Here is a 15214-nt window from a genome sequence, read left to right on the forward strand (position 1 = left end):
ATGTCCTATAAATATCCATTAAGTCCATCTTGTTTAATGTATCATTTAAAGCTTGTGTTTCTTTATTTATTTTCATTTTGGATGATCTGTCCATTGGTGAAAGTGGGGTGTTAAAGTCCCATACTATGAATGTGTTACTGTCGATTTCCCCTTTTATGACTGTTAGTATTTGCCTTATGTATTGAGGTGCTCCTATATTGGGTGCATAAATATTTACAATTGTTATATCTTCTTCTTGGAACAATCCCTTGATCATTATGTAGTGTACTTCTTTGTCTCTTGTAATAGTCTTTATTTTAAAGTCTATTTTGTCTGATATGAGAATTGCTACTCCAGCTTTCTTTCTTTCTTTTTTTTTTTTTCTTGCCGTATGTATGCCTCTCACTGTTGTGGCCTCTCCCATTGCGGAGCACAGGATCCGGACATGCAGGTTCAACAGTCATGGCTCATGGGCCCAGTCACTCCACAGCATGTGGTATCTTCCCAGACTGGGGCACGAACCCATGTCCCCTGCATCGGCAGGCAGACTCTCAACTACTGCGCCACCAGGGAAGCCCCCAGTTTTCTTTTGATTTACATTTGCATGGCATGTCTTTTTCCATCCCCTCACTTTCACTCTGTATATGTCCCTAGGTCTGAAGTGGGTCTCTTTAGACAGCATATATACGGATCTTTTTTTATCCATTCAGCCAGTCTGTGTCTTTTGGTGGGAGCATTTAATCCATTTAAATTTAAGGTAATTATCGATATGTATGTTCCTATTCCCATTTTCTTAATTATTTTGGGTTTGTTATTGTAGGTCTTTTCCTTCTCTTGTGTTTCCTGCCTAGAGAAGTTCCTTTAGCATTTGTTGTAATGTTGGTTTGGTGGTGCTGAACTCTCTCAGCTTTTGCTTGTCTGTGAAGATTTTAATTTCTCCATCAAATCTGAATGAGATCCTTGCTGGGTAGAGTAATCTTGGTTGAAGGTTTTTCTCCCTCATCACTTTAAATATGTCCTGCCATTCCCTTCTGGCTTGCAGAGTTTCTGCTGCCAGAAACTTATGGGGGATTCCCTTGTGTGTTATTTGTGGTTTTTCCCTTGCTGCTTTTAATATGTTTTCTTTGTATTTAATTTTTGGTAGTTTGATTAATATGTGTTGTGACGTGTCAACGTTCTGTGATTGTTCTATAGGAACAGTTCCACGTGTAGATGTATTTCTGATGTATCTGTGGGGAGGAAGGTGATTTCCGCCTCTTACTCTTATGCCATCTTCCTCAACTCCTGTTCAGGATTTATATTGTAAGGGATGCTCAAGTATGTACCATGAAAATAATAATACATGAGAATCTTAACAATGTATTTAGATTACTTTAGTGTTTTTCTACACATTATCCAATTAAATCTCTCTGATTTAATTCTGCTGAGATCAGCCTGATATGATGATCTCTATTTTATAGCAAGAACATTCATTCAAACTCAGAAAGTTTAAGTAAACTAGCAAACTGAGAAGCTAGAACTTGAACCTACACTTTTTCACTCAAAGTCACAAACAACTCCTAGTTGTGAAAATAAATGCAAATTTTCCCTTTAGTATGATATAGTTCAGCACTGAACAAACCCTTAATTATCAATTATTCTTGGATTTGGCAAATCTTTCTGGAGAGGATATACAGTAAATATTTTTGACTCTGCCAGGTATGCAGTTTGTTCAAGTACCCAGTGCTACCATTGTATTGCAGAAGCAGTCATAGACAATTTGTAAACGAATGTGTATAACAAAACTTTCTTTACAAAAACTGGCTACAAGCTGGATTTGGCCCATGGGGTATAGTTTACTGGTCCCTGATTTTGCCCCTAGTCTTATTTCTGAGAAGAAAATAGTTGTCTGCCTAGAGAGTTTATCAGACTTGTCCAAGCTGCTTCTGGATGGAGCCCTGAAATCTATTTTATTTTACTGCTTTTAATTCTAATATCTCTTTCTAAAAACTATTTAACAATATCAGTCTAATTGACAAGATTTCTACCTTCCCCATCCCCAGCACTATAAGGTATAAATATTATTCTAATTGGTCTTTTTATGGTGTTCATGGAATTAGTTTAGGTAGATAGTAATGTCTTAATCGTGCTGACAAAATTTCACTGCTTATATCATTCTCTGGAGACTTCCAGACATCTAGTCCCTTGACTGTTGATCTGCCTTTCTTCAAGATTGTTCACTCTGTAAGATTGTAAAACAAAGTCTTTAGTAAGCAAACTCCACAGCAATTGAATCCATTTAATTTGCAGAATAGCAAGTAAGACCCCGAACAGATCACAGGAAATCTTAGAATTTTCCTTGTATCTCCCTCAATCCCATGTTCCAGAGGAACTATGATTAATTTTAAATTGAGAAATGGTAAACTGATACTTAACATAAGAAATAAAACATCTATATAATTGTGCTAGGTAGTTTTTATTTCATCATTCTTTGAAAAAAAGATGCAATGTATTTATATAAAATAGCATAATATAAAACAATCAAATATTTTTCAAGTGCTTTTGATTTGTAATTCAATTATGGATTCTGCTAGCAACCTTATTCAAAGGCCAACGTTTCACTTCTACATCAGAGCCCTAAGATTTGATTTTCGAAAACCTATCTTTATTACATTTTCTGCTTCTAAAGGACGCTATGTTTTACATTAAAGTAGGCCAGTTTTGTTCCTTCACAGTGCTTGGAGTTTAAAATAGAAGATTAAAAACAAGATAGGAAACTTTTCTGTTTAGAGTTACCCCCCTTCCAACTGTGTGTGTGTGTGTGTGTGTATGTGTGTGTGTGTGTGTGCACGCGCATGCACGTATGTGTATGTGTGTGTGTTCCAGACTTCAAATATTACCTGTTTGTTAGCAATCCAACCACATCGTTTCAATTTTGAATAAATTTTGATGACACACATCCCTCCAATTTAGCTGATTTTTTCCTCATCAAGGAGGAAGTTGAAACTCTTTGCATACTATTATACAACTCCTTTATACCCCAGAAGGAAGCCACAAATGAGCCTTGAGGTCTACTGTTTGTGTCTGTATTCTAGTTTTGCCCTCTCTGCTATAATAAATTAGTTCTCATATGATCATACAGAGTTGAAACCCTGGTGGTTGCTACAGGGAAAATACAAATGGAGAATGAAACTTAATATCAGACAGTGGTAGTATTCCCCATTTGTAGCAGACTTAAAGTAAATATAAAGTTAAGGGGGAAAACCAGAAATTATTTCCTAATTATGTCCTAAGAATAACCTAATGTTGAATTGGTATTCAGAGATGGAAGAGCAAGCATATTGGTAACTACAGAAAAATAGTTTAGAAACTGCATTTTGATAATCAAGTATGGAGGGTTATTGAAAAAGAAAGGGAAAAAAAAGGATTAGTTCTTTGTCCTTTGATATTTTGGAAATTCTTGTAAAAGGTTTTTTAGAATATTTAGAATGATAAAATCAGATGAAGGAAAAAAAAACAAAGGAAAAAGAAAAAAAACTATAAATAAGGTAGAAAGAAATAAATGAAGTTTTATTAAACTGAAGCAAATTATGCCACACCTACTGCATTACAGTTAAACAACATCTTGTCTCTATTTTCACATCCTTGATAGATTTCACCCTTTTGTAATCAAGAAAGTACATGTTTAAAGAAACTGGTAAATGTTGAATTTAACGGTGAAATGTTAACACCATTATAAGGTACAACTGACTTTCATTATAGTTAGATAAATTCTTAATTTCCATCTCTGTGAAATTGTTATTTATATGGGCAATTAAAACCAACTTTGGCATACAATTTCATCAATGATCATCATGGTGCTGAGATATAAGATGCCATGAGAAATATTTATTGTTATGCTGTATCTTCATCCTAGGAAGAAGTAAGCTAGTTGAGTGAGGATTGATTTGCCATAATTAGTACTTACCTTTCTGTTAAATACTTTGCTCAAGAAAGGGGAGAAGTATATGTTTTCTAACACAAAAAAGGTAGTACTTTTAGGGAATATGGATTCAAAATTATGCTTTTTCTTTCCTTTTTTTTTCATTCCTCGAGAGTCTTCCTACATTGGAATTTTTATATTGACACAAAAGGATTCTGTAAATACTGTTACAACCTACAGTTTTATATTAGAAGTATGTCAAATATTCATAATTTGTTGCTTTTGGACAAAGTCCATTTCAATTTCTAGATTAAAGAACAGGTTCATTGTACACCTTAAGCATCTTATATGTTTTAAGCAGAATAGAGTTAGAATGAGTTTTTGAATATAAAAAAGTATTTTCCAAGTGAATTTTACCTCAGCAGATATATGCATTTTTATGTTAGTTTGGCTCTACTTTTTGGTGTAATCAACTAAAAAGAAAGTTAATTATATGAAAAGTAAAGTCTTTTTATAAAGCAGTAAGAAAACTGTCTTTTCTAAAGTTGCTCTTGAATTATCTTAAAAGGCAGCATCATTTCAAAACAAAGTACAGAATAAAGGGTCATGTATAAGATCTTCTAACTTAAAAGGTCTTCGAATACATATTCTTGGATCTGGAGAAACATAGTGACATCTGTCTTTGATTATAGTTACATGGACAAATTTGAATTCTAGAGCTGTATTTAAAACATTTCAACATACACAATGATATTATGTTCCTGGAATATGGCACATGGTGGTTATTTTTAATGTAATTATAGATGTCTGAAATAAATTATTAAAAAGAAGACACTCAGTAAAATCAGAAGTTCTCATGGTTTAAGTCATGCTTATCTAAGAAAATTCAAAATAAACTATTTGAATAAAGACTTCTGTTTGTTTCACAATTGTTCAAATTAACTTTACAGAAACTTTGGTTTAATTGCTGAAATGTTTAGTTTCTTTATTGACATTGTGCTTCTAAATTGTTAGACATTAAAGTAAATGAGAAAATGGGTGTTTTTTTGAGGTGTTTATTTTAAAAATATTAGAGGGATACTAATACAGGAAAAAAATTTGCTATGAATCTCTTTTCACAGTAGTCCTGGGTTCCTAGCCATGTGAAGTTACAATCATTTTTAATCTGTGTATTCTTTTGTTACATTTTGAAGATTGTCTTAAACTTTACTACGATGGACCTATACAAAAGTAGTTTGTGCTGGTATGATTACATTGAAGTAAGAGATGGGTACTGGAGGAAATCACCTCTCCTTGGTAAGAGATTTTTTTGCCTCTGATGTGGCTATGCATGTAGTCTGTCTTGTCCAGAGACAATTCTTTCAAGAGTTATCTTAGGGTTTAAAATGTATGAGACCAACATTTTAATTTTTCTTATACTTTTTTCAATCACAGCAAAAATACTCACAGACAGATAGATAGACAATTAATTGATTTAAACCAGTTTCAATTATGAGGTGGTATTTGGACCTGAACATAATGATTTAGAATAGCTTATAGTGAATAATCATCACATATTCTGTATTTTTAATTTTAAAATCAGAGTTTTAATGAGTAAACCAGATAAATTGTGTATTTGTGTGTGTATGTTGTTTTGCTTTGTTTGCTAAGGCAGTAGAGCATGAGCTGTTAGGTACACATTTGGTTGCTGGCTTCCTGCACCAAGGATATTGGTTCCTATTGTAGACGTCACAGTTTTGCTACTCAGGTTTTTGTGGCTGAGAAGGTGCATCTGTAGTTTGTGTCATAAATTGTAGCTCACATTTGGTGCTCATGAAAATATGCTACCAACATTTAACCACAGACCACATCACTAACTTACATTAGGCACTTTCTGTTGCCCTCTGTTTTACTTAAAGGTGAGAGCTGCTGTGAGCATGTGAGCATCTACTCTACTGACATTTTTTTTTGAGATTGTACTTCTATTTTTAGAAGTAGCTTTACTCAGCTGTGTTTATTTGCCTACATATCTTTTCTTCTTAATATCTAAAACCTGCTGAATGGACACTGTTGTATTAAAAGTGACAGCAGCCTTAGTAAGTCCCAGAGATCTGTAGAAATGCTTAAAAATAAGGAAAAATTAAGATTTGAGCTAATTTGATAAGTCAGGATGAGGAAAACATTGTATTGAACATTTAGTTTCTTAGCCTAGATGAAGCAATTTGTAATATATGTATGTGTGTTCCAAAGAAAACATTTCATTAAACTCATATTTCAAAACCAATTCTAAAACTGAAATATTGAGAACACTTTTTAGAGCGCCATCAGCATTACACACTGCAGGGTATAATGGCCTAACAGACTGGCTTAGTCTGATTACAATGCTCACGTGGAAAGCTTTCCCCACTATTTCCTCTGAGACCTTGTTCCTCAGGGTGTAGCTGTCACACTGGCAGCATCAGAATCACTTAGAAGGTTAGAAGTGTGGAAATGCAGGTCCCACTCTGTACCTTCTGAACCAGAGACTGCATTTTGACAGACTCCCTGGCAATTCATATGCACATTATAGCTTTTTCTCTTTTAGTCAGGTTACTTTCTTCCAGTTTCCTTTTTTAAAGAATTGAAGTATAGTTGATTTACAGTGTTGTTAGTTTCAGGTGTACAGCAAAGTGGTTCAGATATAGATATATATTATTTTTTCAGATTATATTCCATTACAGGTTATTACAAGGTTTTGAATATGGTTTCCTGTGCTTTACAGTAAATCTTTTTTGTTTATCTATTTTATACATAGTAGTTTGTATCTGTTAATCTCATACTCCTAATTATCCCTCTCCCTCTCCCTTTCCCACACATTACAGTTTAAGGGACATTGCTCTCTTCTACATGTCCCTAATTTACTTTGCCATTTAGGGAGACATTTTTTCACCTGCTATCTGTTAGTATGAATTTGTTTTAAGTTGACTGACATTTTTCATATACTAAAACTATGTATGACATCATTACCAAGGGCACACAAAAATGGATGACAATATATTATTCTTTGTGGAATTATTTCATGTGCATTGTCATATTTAACTTTCTGTCATCATAAAATCTTAGAGCACAGTAGCAGATATACAGTAAGCAACGAATATTTGTGGAAGGTTGAAGGAGGGAAGAAGGAATGACAGGCAATAATATATTTGCTCAGTATTATACTTGCCTGTGGATAAACAATCAGAAAAAATTAGAACTCATTATTAAGTCTTCTGATACTGTTTGCCATTCTGCCTACTACACTACATACTACAGCTTTATAGATGAGATGTATGTAGTAACATAAGATCCTTGGGCAGTCTGTGGGTTTCCCTGACAAGTCGCCATTGAACATGGCTAAACAAAGAACTATACTTTGAGCTGTCACTTCCCTACTAATGAGCAAATTGAACATTTGAAGCAGTTTTTCAGGATCACTTGTACTTTTTTCTGTTTTCCATAGAATAATATTCCCCACCTTGATATATCATGTGTCATTTTACAAATAGGACATGTTTTGAGCTAGCTGTTACTTAATTCTACAGATAATGATACTGACATCAGTCAGTTAATCTGAGAGTGATATGTTCCAATATTCTATAAATAAATATGAAGAGATTTATTTATCCACCTTTATTAAGTAAATATTAAAGAATAATTATAGCTCTAGTTCCTAGGGGTAGATACAGGAACCAAATCAGGTTTTATGTATGCAATTTGTAGCTAGTATGAAAAGCAATTAGAATATAAAGTCATATTTAGGAGTCTCTTTATTCTTTTATTTCTTTTAGGTAGATTCTGTGGGGACAAATTGCCTGAAGTTCTAACCTCTACAGACAGCAGAATGTGGATTGAGTTTCGTAGCAGCAGTAATTGGGTGGGAAAGGGCTTTGCAGCTATCTATGAAGGCAAGTCACATTGAGTTTAGAGATGGCTTCTTCTTAGACCTCTAAACAGAGATATCCTTTCTCTCAATTTCATTAGAATGATATTGTAACTGTATTTCAATTACAAAATTTTCTAAACCTGTATTATAATGTTCATTATGATGATTTTAATAAAAATACTTGGTAAATTTAAACTGCAGAAACAACCTGCTTTCTGGTACCAGTAATGTGGTAACATGTAAATGTACTCATCAGGGATGTGTGGGGAAAAAAAAACTCATTATAGAGATGTGTGGAAAACAACAGCAACAACAAACGGCAAAAGAGTTCTTAAACTTCGGTTGTTTTTTCATGACAACATTAAAATGTTATGAAGAAATTACCATTTCTCTTTGTGCTGAGTTTGTATGTGTTTGATGGCTATACCGCGGAAATGCCTTGATAAAGGAAACTGCACAGAAAGTAATTGCGCACAGTTCTGGAGCTTGCTTTGTCTAAATGAGAGTGTCAGCATTCAAGAAGAATTTACTAGAGGCTTTGTTCTATATGTATCTAAAACAGTAAACTGGCATTGTGCTTCCTGGCTTTAAAAACCTTCTTGCCAGATCGTGGGTAGAGAAGACCCTTCTTGCTCCTGCCTCTGCCAGCACAGAAGTTTAGGTTATTTAGAAGACAGAAGATTTCTGCTTCTCTTAGACTTTTAAGAGGATGGAAGCATTTGTTTTAGAGATTAACTGTGTGGTTGTGAAGAGTATGGTTTGGATGGAGCCACAGATGTTGAGCACGAGGGCCGCTCACAGCCAGAGGCCCAGAGAGTTTTGTGGTGCTTCTCTCCTGATCAGCTCCTCCACTGAGGTAAAAGACCTAAAGAAGCAGTTCAGAGAGTCAGAGAAAACTCACATAGAATAAATTACAAAATCTCAAAAGGTTTTTAAAGTTTTTTTTTAAAATGCTTGTTTTTGTAAAAATGTGAATTAACAGTGATAAAAAATCATATATTCCTCTGCTGACTGTTATCTAATATTTATAGTTAAGTGGCTAGGTTTTTTTTTTAACCAACTAAATATTTACAACCAGCCAACCTTGATTTTTATAACCTGGTTTTTATGTACTCAGCTCCAGGCACCAAACTAAAATGTTATCTTAGAAGCAAATGAAAATGAAATGGCATGTCTAGGTTTATTTATTTGTTTATTTTTGCTTTCCTCAGCTATCTGTGGAGGTGAGATACGTAAAAATGAAGGACAGATTCAGTCTCCTAATTACCCCGATGACTACAGGCCGATGAAAGAATGTGTATGGAAAATAGCAGTGTCAGAAGACTGCTATGTCGGGCTGACCTTTCAGGCCTTTGAGGTAAAGTCCTTCAGGCAGCCTTTGTGGGGCACATCCTCCATAAATGACAGTGCATTTAAGGGATCCTCATTAAAAAAGCAAAGAACTAGAGAATCAGCTTTTTCATCAACAAAGAAGCAAAGGATTGCCTATAAAATGCAACATCAAGAGCGAAAGAGGTTTTTTTTTTTTTCTTCTTTCCTCTTACTGCAGACATTTTCAAGAAGATTAAAGTGAGTTTACATTATCTGTGCTTTTTGAATTAGAATGTTTGAAGTACTGTCAATAGTTTCTTTTGACAAATGACCAGGCTTGTTTCACAAGAATGCTTGAAGAGTCCATTAAATAAAAAACTTTTATTTCTCTTCTAAACTAAGAGGTTAAAGGTAGATCATCTTTTTTGTTGTTGTTACAGTGTAAATCCATTTTTCACCTTTTTATCATTATGCAGAAAATTATTTATATAAAAAAACAGGGATTTAAATATTCTTAGGAGCTTTTGACTTCATCAAAAATATTTATTGGGGAAGAGATCAGCACCGACATTGCATTATTAGATGAGGGCAGAATAAACCAAAGGCCAGTCAGAATCCTGGAGCAAAGTCTGCATCTAAAACTACTGCACTAGCTAATGAGTCATTTTTGTGTAGTGGGGAGAACTGAGTGAGGAATTAGAAGCTAAGAGATATGGGAATTGTCAAGAACTCCTGAGCATGTTTAAATTACAGAATCAGGCTAGAAATTGAGAGCCCAAGGTGGAGTAGGAAGGAATGATGAGGTGCTGGCAGTAGGTCCAAGAAAGAGTTAGAGATCCAGATGCCATTACTGGAGATTATTTCTTTACTGAAATTAGAAGGCCTACTTACTGTCCAAGTGATCAGAAGGCCAGTGTAGAGAACCCCATTCATTGCCAGGATGTGCTTGCCACTGAGTGTGGTGACTGTGTGGTGTCCCAGTCCCCATAGCAGGAGCCCCAGGGGAATCCAGGTGTTACTCAAAAGTCCAGAGAAACTCATACCCCCACCTGTAAACTGTGTAACATATTTTTTGGTGTTGTCTCTACCCCTTTGCTTGTACCTTCTAATTTTCAAGACATATTTCTTTTTAATCATGAAAAAACTCTCTTTTATGCTGTGATCATGATGTTTATGCCCCTGACCCCTTTGCATTTTTGGAAACCTTGGTTCTGAGATTATCTGATTCACATTTATTTTTAAATTTTATTGGATTGCAAACATTATTCAAATAGAACACTTTATTGTAAAGAGTAAACTAAAATTGGGTAGGACTCACTTTTTAGACCAAAACAACTGGTTCATTGAAAAATTATCTAATGACCACATTACATGTGTTAATATTTTGTGCTATTGCAAAAATTAAGTGATGAACTGCCTTTCAATATATAATTCAATGTTTTATAGAATTCTATTATAGTAGTGATGTCAGCAAATACATTCATTCCATTCATCTAAAAACTGAGATGCAGAAATTGCTGGCTTAGTTGGTTTGCAGTTTTTTTTTTGGTTTTCTGGTTTTTTTTTGTTTGTTTTGATATATCAATATAGTAAGAGTGATATTCTTCAAAAATAGGATAATGTAAGGACAAATAAGAAAGATTTACACCTCAGGCACTTAAAACCATGCCTGACACAGAGTAGTCATTTAATAAATACTTGTTGATTAAGTGAATGAATAAGTTATTGCTAAGCTTTGGAAATGAGGTAGAGTCATGTCACAGTTTGGCTGATAGTACATTTTATTTATTATCTCTAGTTTCCTGTCCTTTCTTCATTTTGCTTTATTTCCTTATGTTTTTCCTCCTTTATTCATATGCTGGACATATTTGAATGTCTAGTAGGCCTCTCATCTTTAACTGACTAACATCAAGCCTTTGATTGTCTTATTTTACCCACACTAACCCACTCACCTTCAGTCTTCCCTATTTCAGTATTTAGTGTTTCAGTATGTCACTATTTACTCAAGTAATATCCCTAATTCCATTTTTTGTCTTAAACCCCAAGGCCAATTAATAAGCATATTCCATTTGCTTTGTCTTCAAAATATACCACATACATGACCACTTTATACCTACTTTCTGGCCACCACTGTTGTAATCACTGCCTCTTGCTTTGGAACTTTGATGAACTCTTCACATCTCTACCCTTGCCCTACATATCCTGATATCCACACAACAGCTGGGATGATACTTTCACAATGTAAGTTATATCAAACACTCCTCTGCTTAAAGTTTTATCAAACACTACTCCCCATGTGCCTCATGGAGAAAATCTTTGTGTTAGACTTTCAGGCGTGCATTATAATGCTGTTGGCCATGAGTTCACTGTTAATGAATTTGAATATCTGTGAAGGTACCTTTAAACAGAAACACACATAAAGCAAGGTTAAGTATTGATTTGATGACAAAAATTTTGTGACCAGAAGCTCTCAGGAACCTAACCTTGTATTTCTCCAGGAGGCATGAATCAGTATTCACTAACTCAGTGTTTTCAGTGACTTTGTTGAACTCAACTACTGCTAATACTGAGAATCAACTGTATATATTTTTAATTTGGTCTAGTGGTCATTAGGTGGTTTGTTTCAGTTACTCAGTTATCTGTTTATATCAATTTGTTTTTGTTTACATAACATTTTCAATATACAGCTTATGCATTTTATATTTAAAATGTATAATTTTAAAAATATCTTCACTATTTCTCAGTGTTTTGTGTCTTTCTCTGACAAAACTGTTTTTATTCACTGATATCAGTCTTTGACTTTTTCAAACACTTTCTATTTTTGTAACTCTTTTATTCCCTATGTCACTCTCTCCCTTTTCAGATAAAAGGGCCCTTAAGATAAGCTAGTTCTGTTGAAATCTACTATAAAGAACTTACTGGCTGTTCATTATTTATGCCTTTCTGTGAATTTATGTCATGAATATTCACCTCTCCTAATGCTACTTAGATTTTAATGTAAGTACAGAAAGAAATCTGAACAAGTGCTTTTGTTAATGAGGGTAATAGAGTCCTAATACTTCTGTAATCATCACCTTTGGGAAGATTTTTCTTCTCTAGTAGTTACTGGTATGTTGACTCTTAAGACCAATACTGAAGTGAGTTTGTACGTGAATGTAGATAATGTCTAAAATCATTTTGAAGAACTCGTCTTCTCTTCAGCAGTGGTGTTATTTGTAAAAAAGCCTCTATACTACTATTTCACTTGAGAACTTTCAGTATGCAGAAATACATAAGAGAAAAAGTTGGGGAGATTTTAATAGTACAACTTCAAACAAATGTCAGTAAAGCAGGAAATAAGTGAAATAAACCCAGAGCTTAGTTATGTTTAGTTAAAATCCCTACGTACATTTATTTAAGTGAGATTACATTTGAGGTACTTATAAATATTTCTATACACTGTGATTTGGTTATACTTTCCTTTTGAAAACCATAGTATATAATAGTCTTTCCCATAATTACTAGCAACATTCTAAACTACATACAAAAGTTTTTTATCTTGGTACAGTTGACCCTTGAACAACACAGGTTTGAACTGCAGGGGTCCACTTATATGTAGACTTTTTAAAATAAACATAGTACCTGTTATTTTCATTTTACAGATCTTTAAGTGTGGGGGAAAGTTTGTGTTTGATTAGAGATCACAATATATGGAATCAGAAGAATTAGGGTTTAAGTGGTGAACCTCTGCAAACTATTTCAGCCTCCTTCCCTTGGGTGAGTCATTTATCAGTTCCTTTGTTTTTGAGGCAGAGATAGCAGTTGGCGGTTTTTCAACTGTTCTTGGTTGGCATCCCTAACTCCTACGTTATTCAAGGGTCAGCTGTACTTTGTGAATTACCTGATTAAGAGTAATCCTTTAATTCCTTTAAATATTTTATATTAGTTTGAGTTAAGTAGACTAGTCTTTGTGAATGAACTAGGAAGCCAAGACAAGATCTTAATTAGTTAACATTTTAATGCTTGCCCTGCACTATTTTTGGATATTTGGCTAAGAATATATATTGGTTAATGACTGTATAAGAGAATATGACTATATAAGAGCTACTATATAAAGTAGCTCTTCAGAATTATAGTTTAGGCTATCATTCTGCTCTGAAAGATTAGATTAAATAAACTTGCCCAAGGTCACACAGTTCTTAATTGGTAGACTGTGAGTGATACCAATTCCATGGCCTGGCACTCTTACACCCAGATCTTGGTAGCAGAATGAGGCATCTAATTCTCTCATGGCAATAAATTCTTTCCCATCATAACTATTGTCATTTGTACATTTGAGTTGTTTAATCAATAAATGCCTGTCAGTCAGGGACATGTCTGTTTATTCATCACTGTTTATATACTAGCAAGTATATATTTATTATCTGGTCATCACAGGTTTTCAGTAAATATTTATTAAATTTATGAGTTAAAAATAATTGTGTCATGAAGGGAAAAAAAATCAAATGGCAGCATTGAGAAAACTGAATCATATAAAAGTAGACCTAACCCAGCCTTATGGTTTTGATTTTCACATGGTTGAGCATTTTGATTTTTCTCCTCCATTTTTGAGCTCTAATTGTATACATATCAATATTCATTAAGTATTAAATAGTAAAAATAAAACTAATACTAATTAATAAAATATTAAATATGACAGTGATACATTTTAAAATAATCTATTAAACTTTTTTCCTTTTTATTTAAAATTCTTTTTGTCATAGCATTTATTACTTAAATTTACTGTATTTTTCTCATTATTAAAATTAATTTATTTTTAATAATAAATGCTAATCTTGATTGTTTTTGTTAGTCATACTTTTCTTTAACATTTTACCCCAAAGCAAAAAATAATGACTTAGCATTGTTCCAAATGTATAGAACTTTAAGTTATATTATCTATAAAAGTTAAATCATTTATGGAGTTGATAGTATGAATTATAGTTTGAAATTACATTCTAACACTCATAGAAGACTTTTTTTATTACTATTTTATTACTATTACCATCTTAACTATTTTTTAAGTGTATGACACAGTAGTGTTAAGTACATTCACATTGTTGTGTAATCAACCTCCAGAACACTTTTCATCCTGCAAAACTGAAACTCTTTACCCAGTAAGCAACAACTTCCCATTTCCCCGTCCCCCCAGCCCCTGGCAATCACTCTTCTGCTTTATGTCTCTTTGAATTTGACTATTCTGGGTACCTCATGTAAGTGAAATCATACAATATTTGATTTTTTGTGTCACTTTTTAAAAATTTCACTTAGTGTAATATCCTCAAGGTTCATCCATGTTATAGCACTTGAAAGGATTTCCTTCCTTTTTATGGCTAATATCCCATTTTATGTATAGACCACATTTTGCTTATCCATTCATCCACTGATGGACATTTGGATTGCTTCCACCCCTTGGCTATTATGGATAATGCTGATATGAACATGGATGTACAAGTATGTCTCCAAGACCCTGCTTTCAATTTTCCAAATATAATACCCGGAAGTGGAATTGCTGAATCATATGGTAATTTTATTTTCAATTTTTCAGGGAGTACGGGAGAGTTTTACTGAAACTATTACCTAGAAACTTTGGAGTTTTCAGAGGTTTTTACAAATAAGTAGGTATTGCAGTAGATGTTTTTGCAATGTTATATTTATTTGGAAATTTGATTGTAAAATGAAAGCAAAGTGTGTGAATGGTCCCTGAGCCTGGGTATGGTATCTTGCTCCAGGGCTGGCATTCCTTCAGTCATAGAGCTCCCCCACATGCACTGACCACAAAGCTCTGCACTGGTTGGCAGTGTTAGAATGAGAGGCTGATTACTTTAGGTTACTTTTAATTGATTTTAGTTCTTGCTAAATAAAGTAACTCAGCTTTTTGATGCTTCCTCTCTAACCTGCCAGTAAAGACATGGACCCCCCACACTTAGTAATGAAATGTAATATTAATCCCTTCTGGCTAAGCTTTGTACTTATTCTTCTTTCTTTGTGTACTTGGATTTACTTCCAGTATCATTTATATATCAGTTTTCTAAAGCAATCTTCAGAGCTTAATGTCACTTTCACTGTTTTCTTTATATACATATTAGGTCTGTTTACGTTATGATAAACTTGCCACATTC

At 33.8% G+C, this 15214-nt stretch overlaps 1 protein-coding gene across 1 annotated transcript in view; it reads left to right on the plus strand.

The window, feature by feature from the left end:
- The window catches only part of TLL1 (tolloid like 1), a gene marked incomplete at its 3' end in the record, with an annotated part of 255621 nt that overhangs the window by 186327 nt on the left and 54080 nt on the right, over positions 1 to 15214 (plus strand). Inside the window, exons 10-12 of the mRNA XM_079919481.1 lie at positions 5074 to 5176; positions 7669 to 7785; positions 8975 to 9120. Coding sequence (XP_079775607.1) covers positions 5074 to 5176; positions 7669 to 7785; positions 8975 to 9120 — 366 coding nt within the window. The remainder of the gene's footprint in view (positions 1 to 5073; positions 5177 to 7668; positions 7786 to 8974; positions 9121 to 15214) is intronic.

The sequence above is a fragment of the Stenella coeruleoalba genome, assembly GCF_951394435.1.
Source record: "Stenella coeruleoalba genome assembly, chromosome: 4".
Taxonomy (NCBI): Eukaryota; Metazoa; Chordata; class Mammalia; order Artiodactyla; family Delphinidae; genus Stenella; species Stenella coeruleoalba.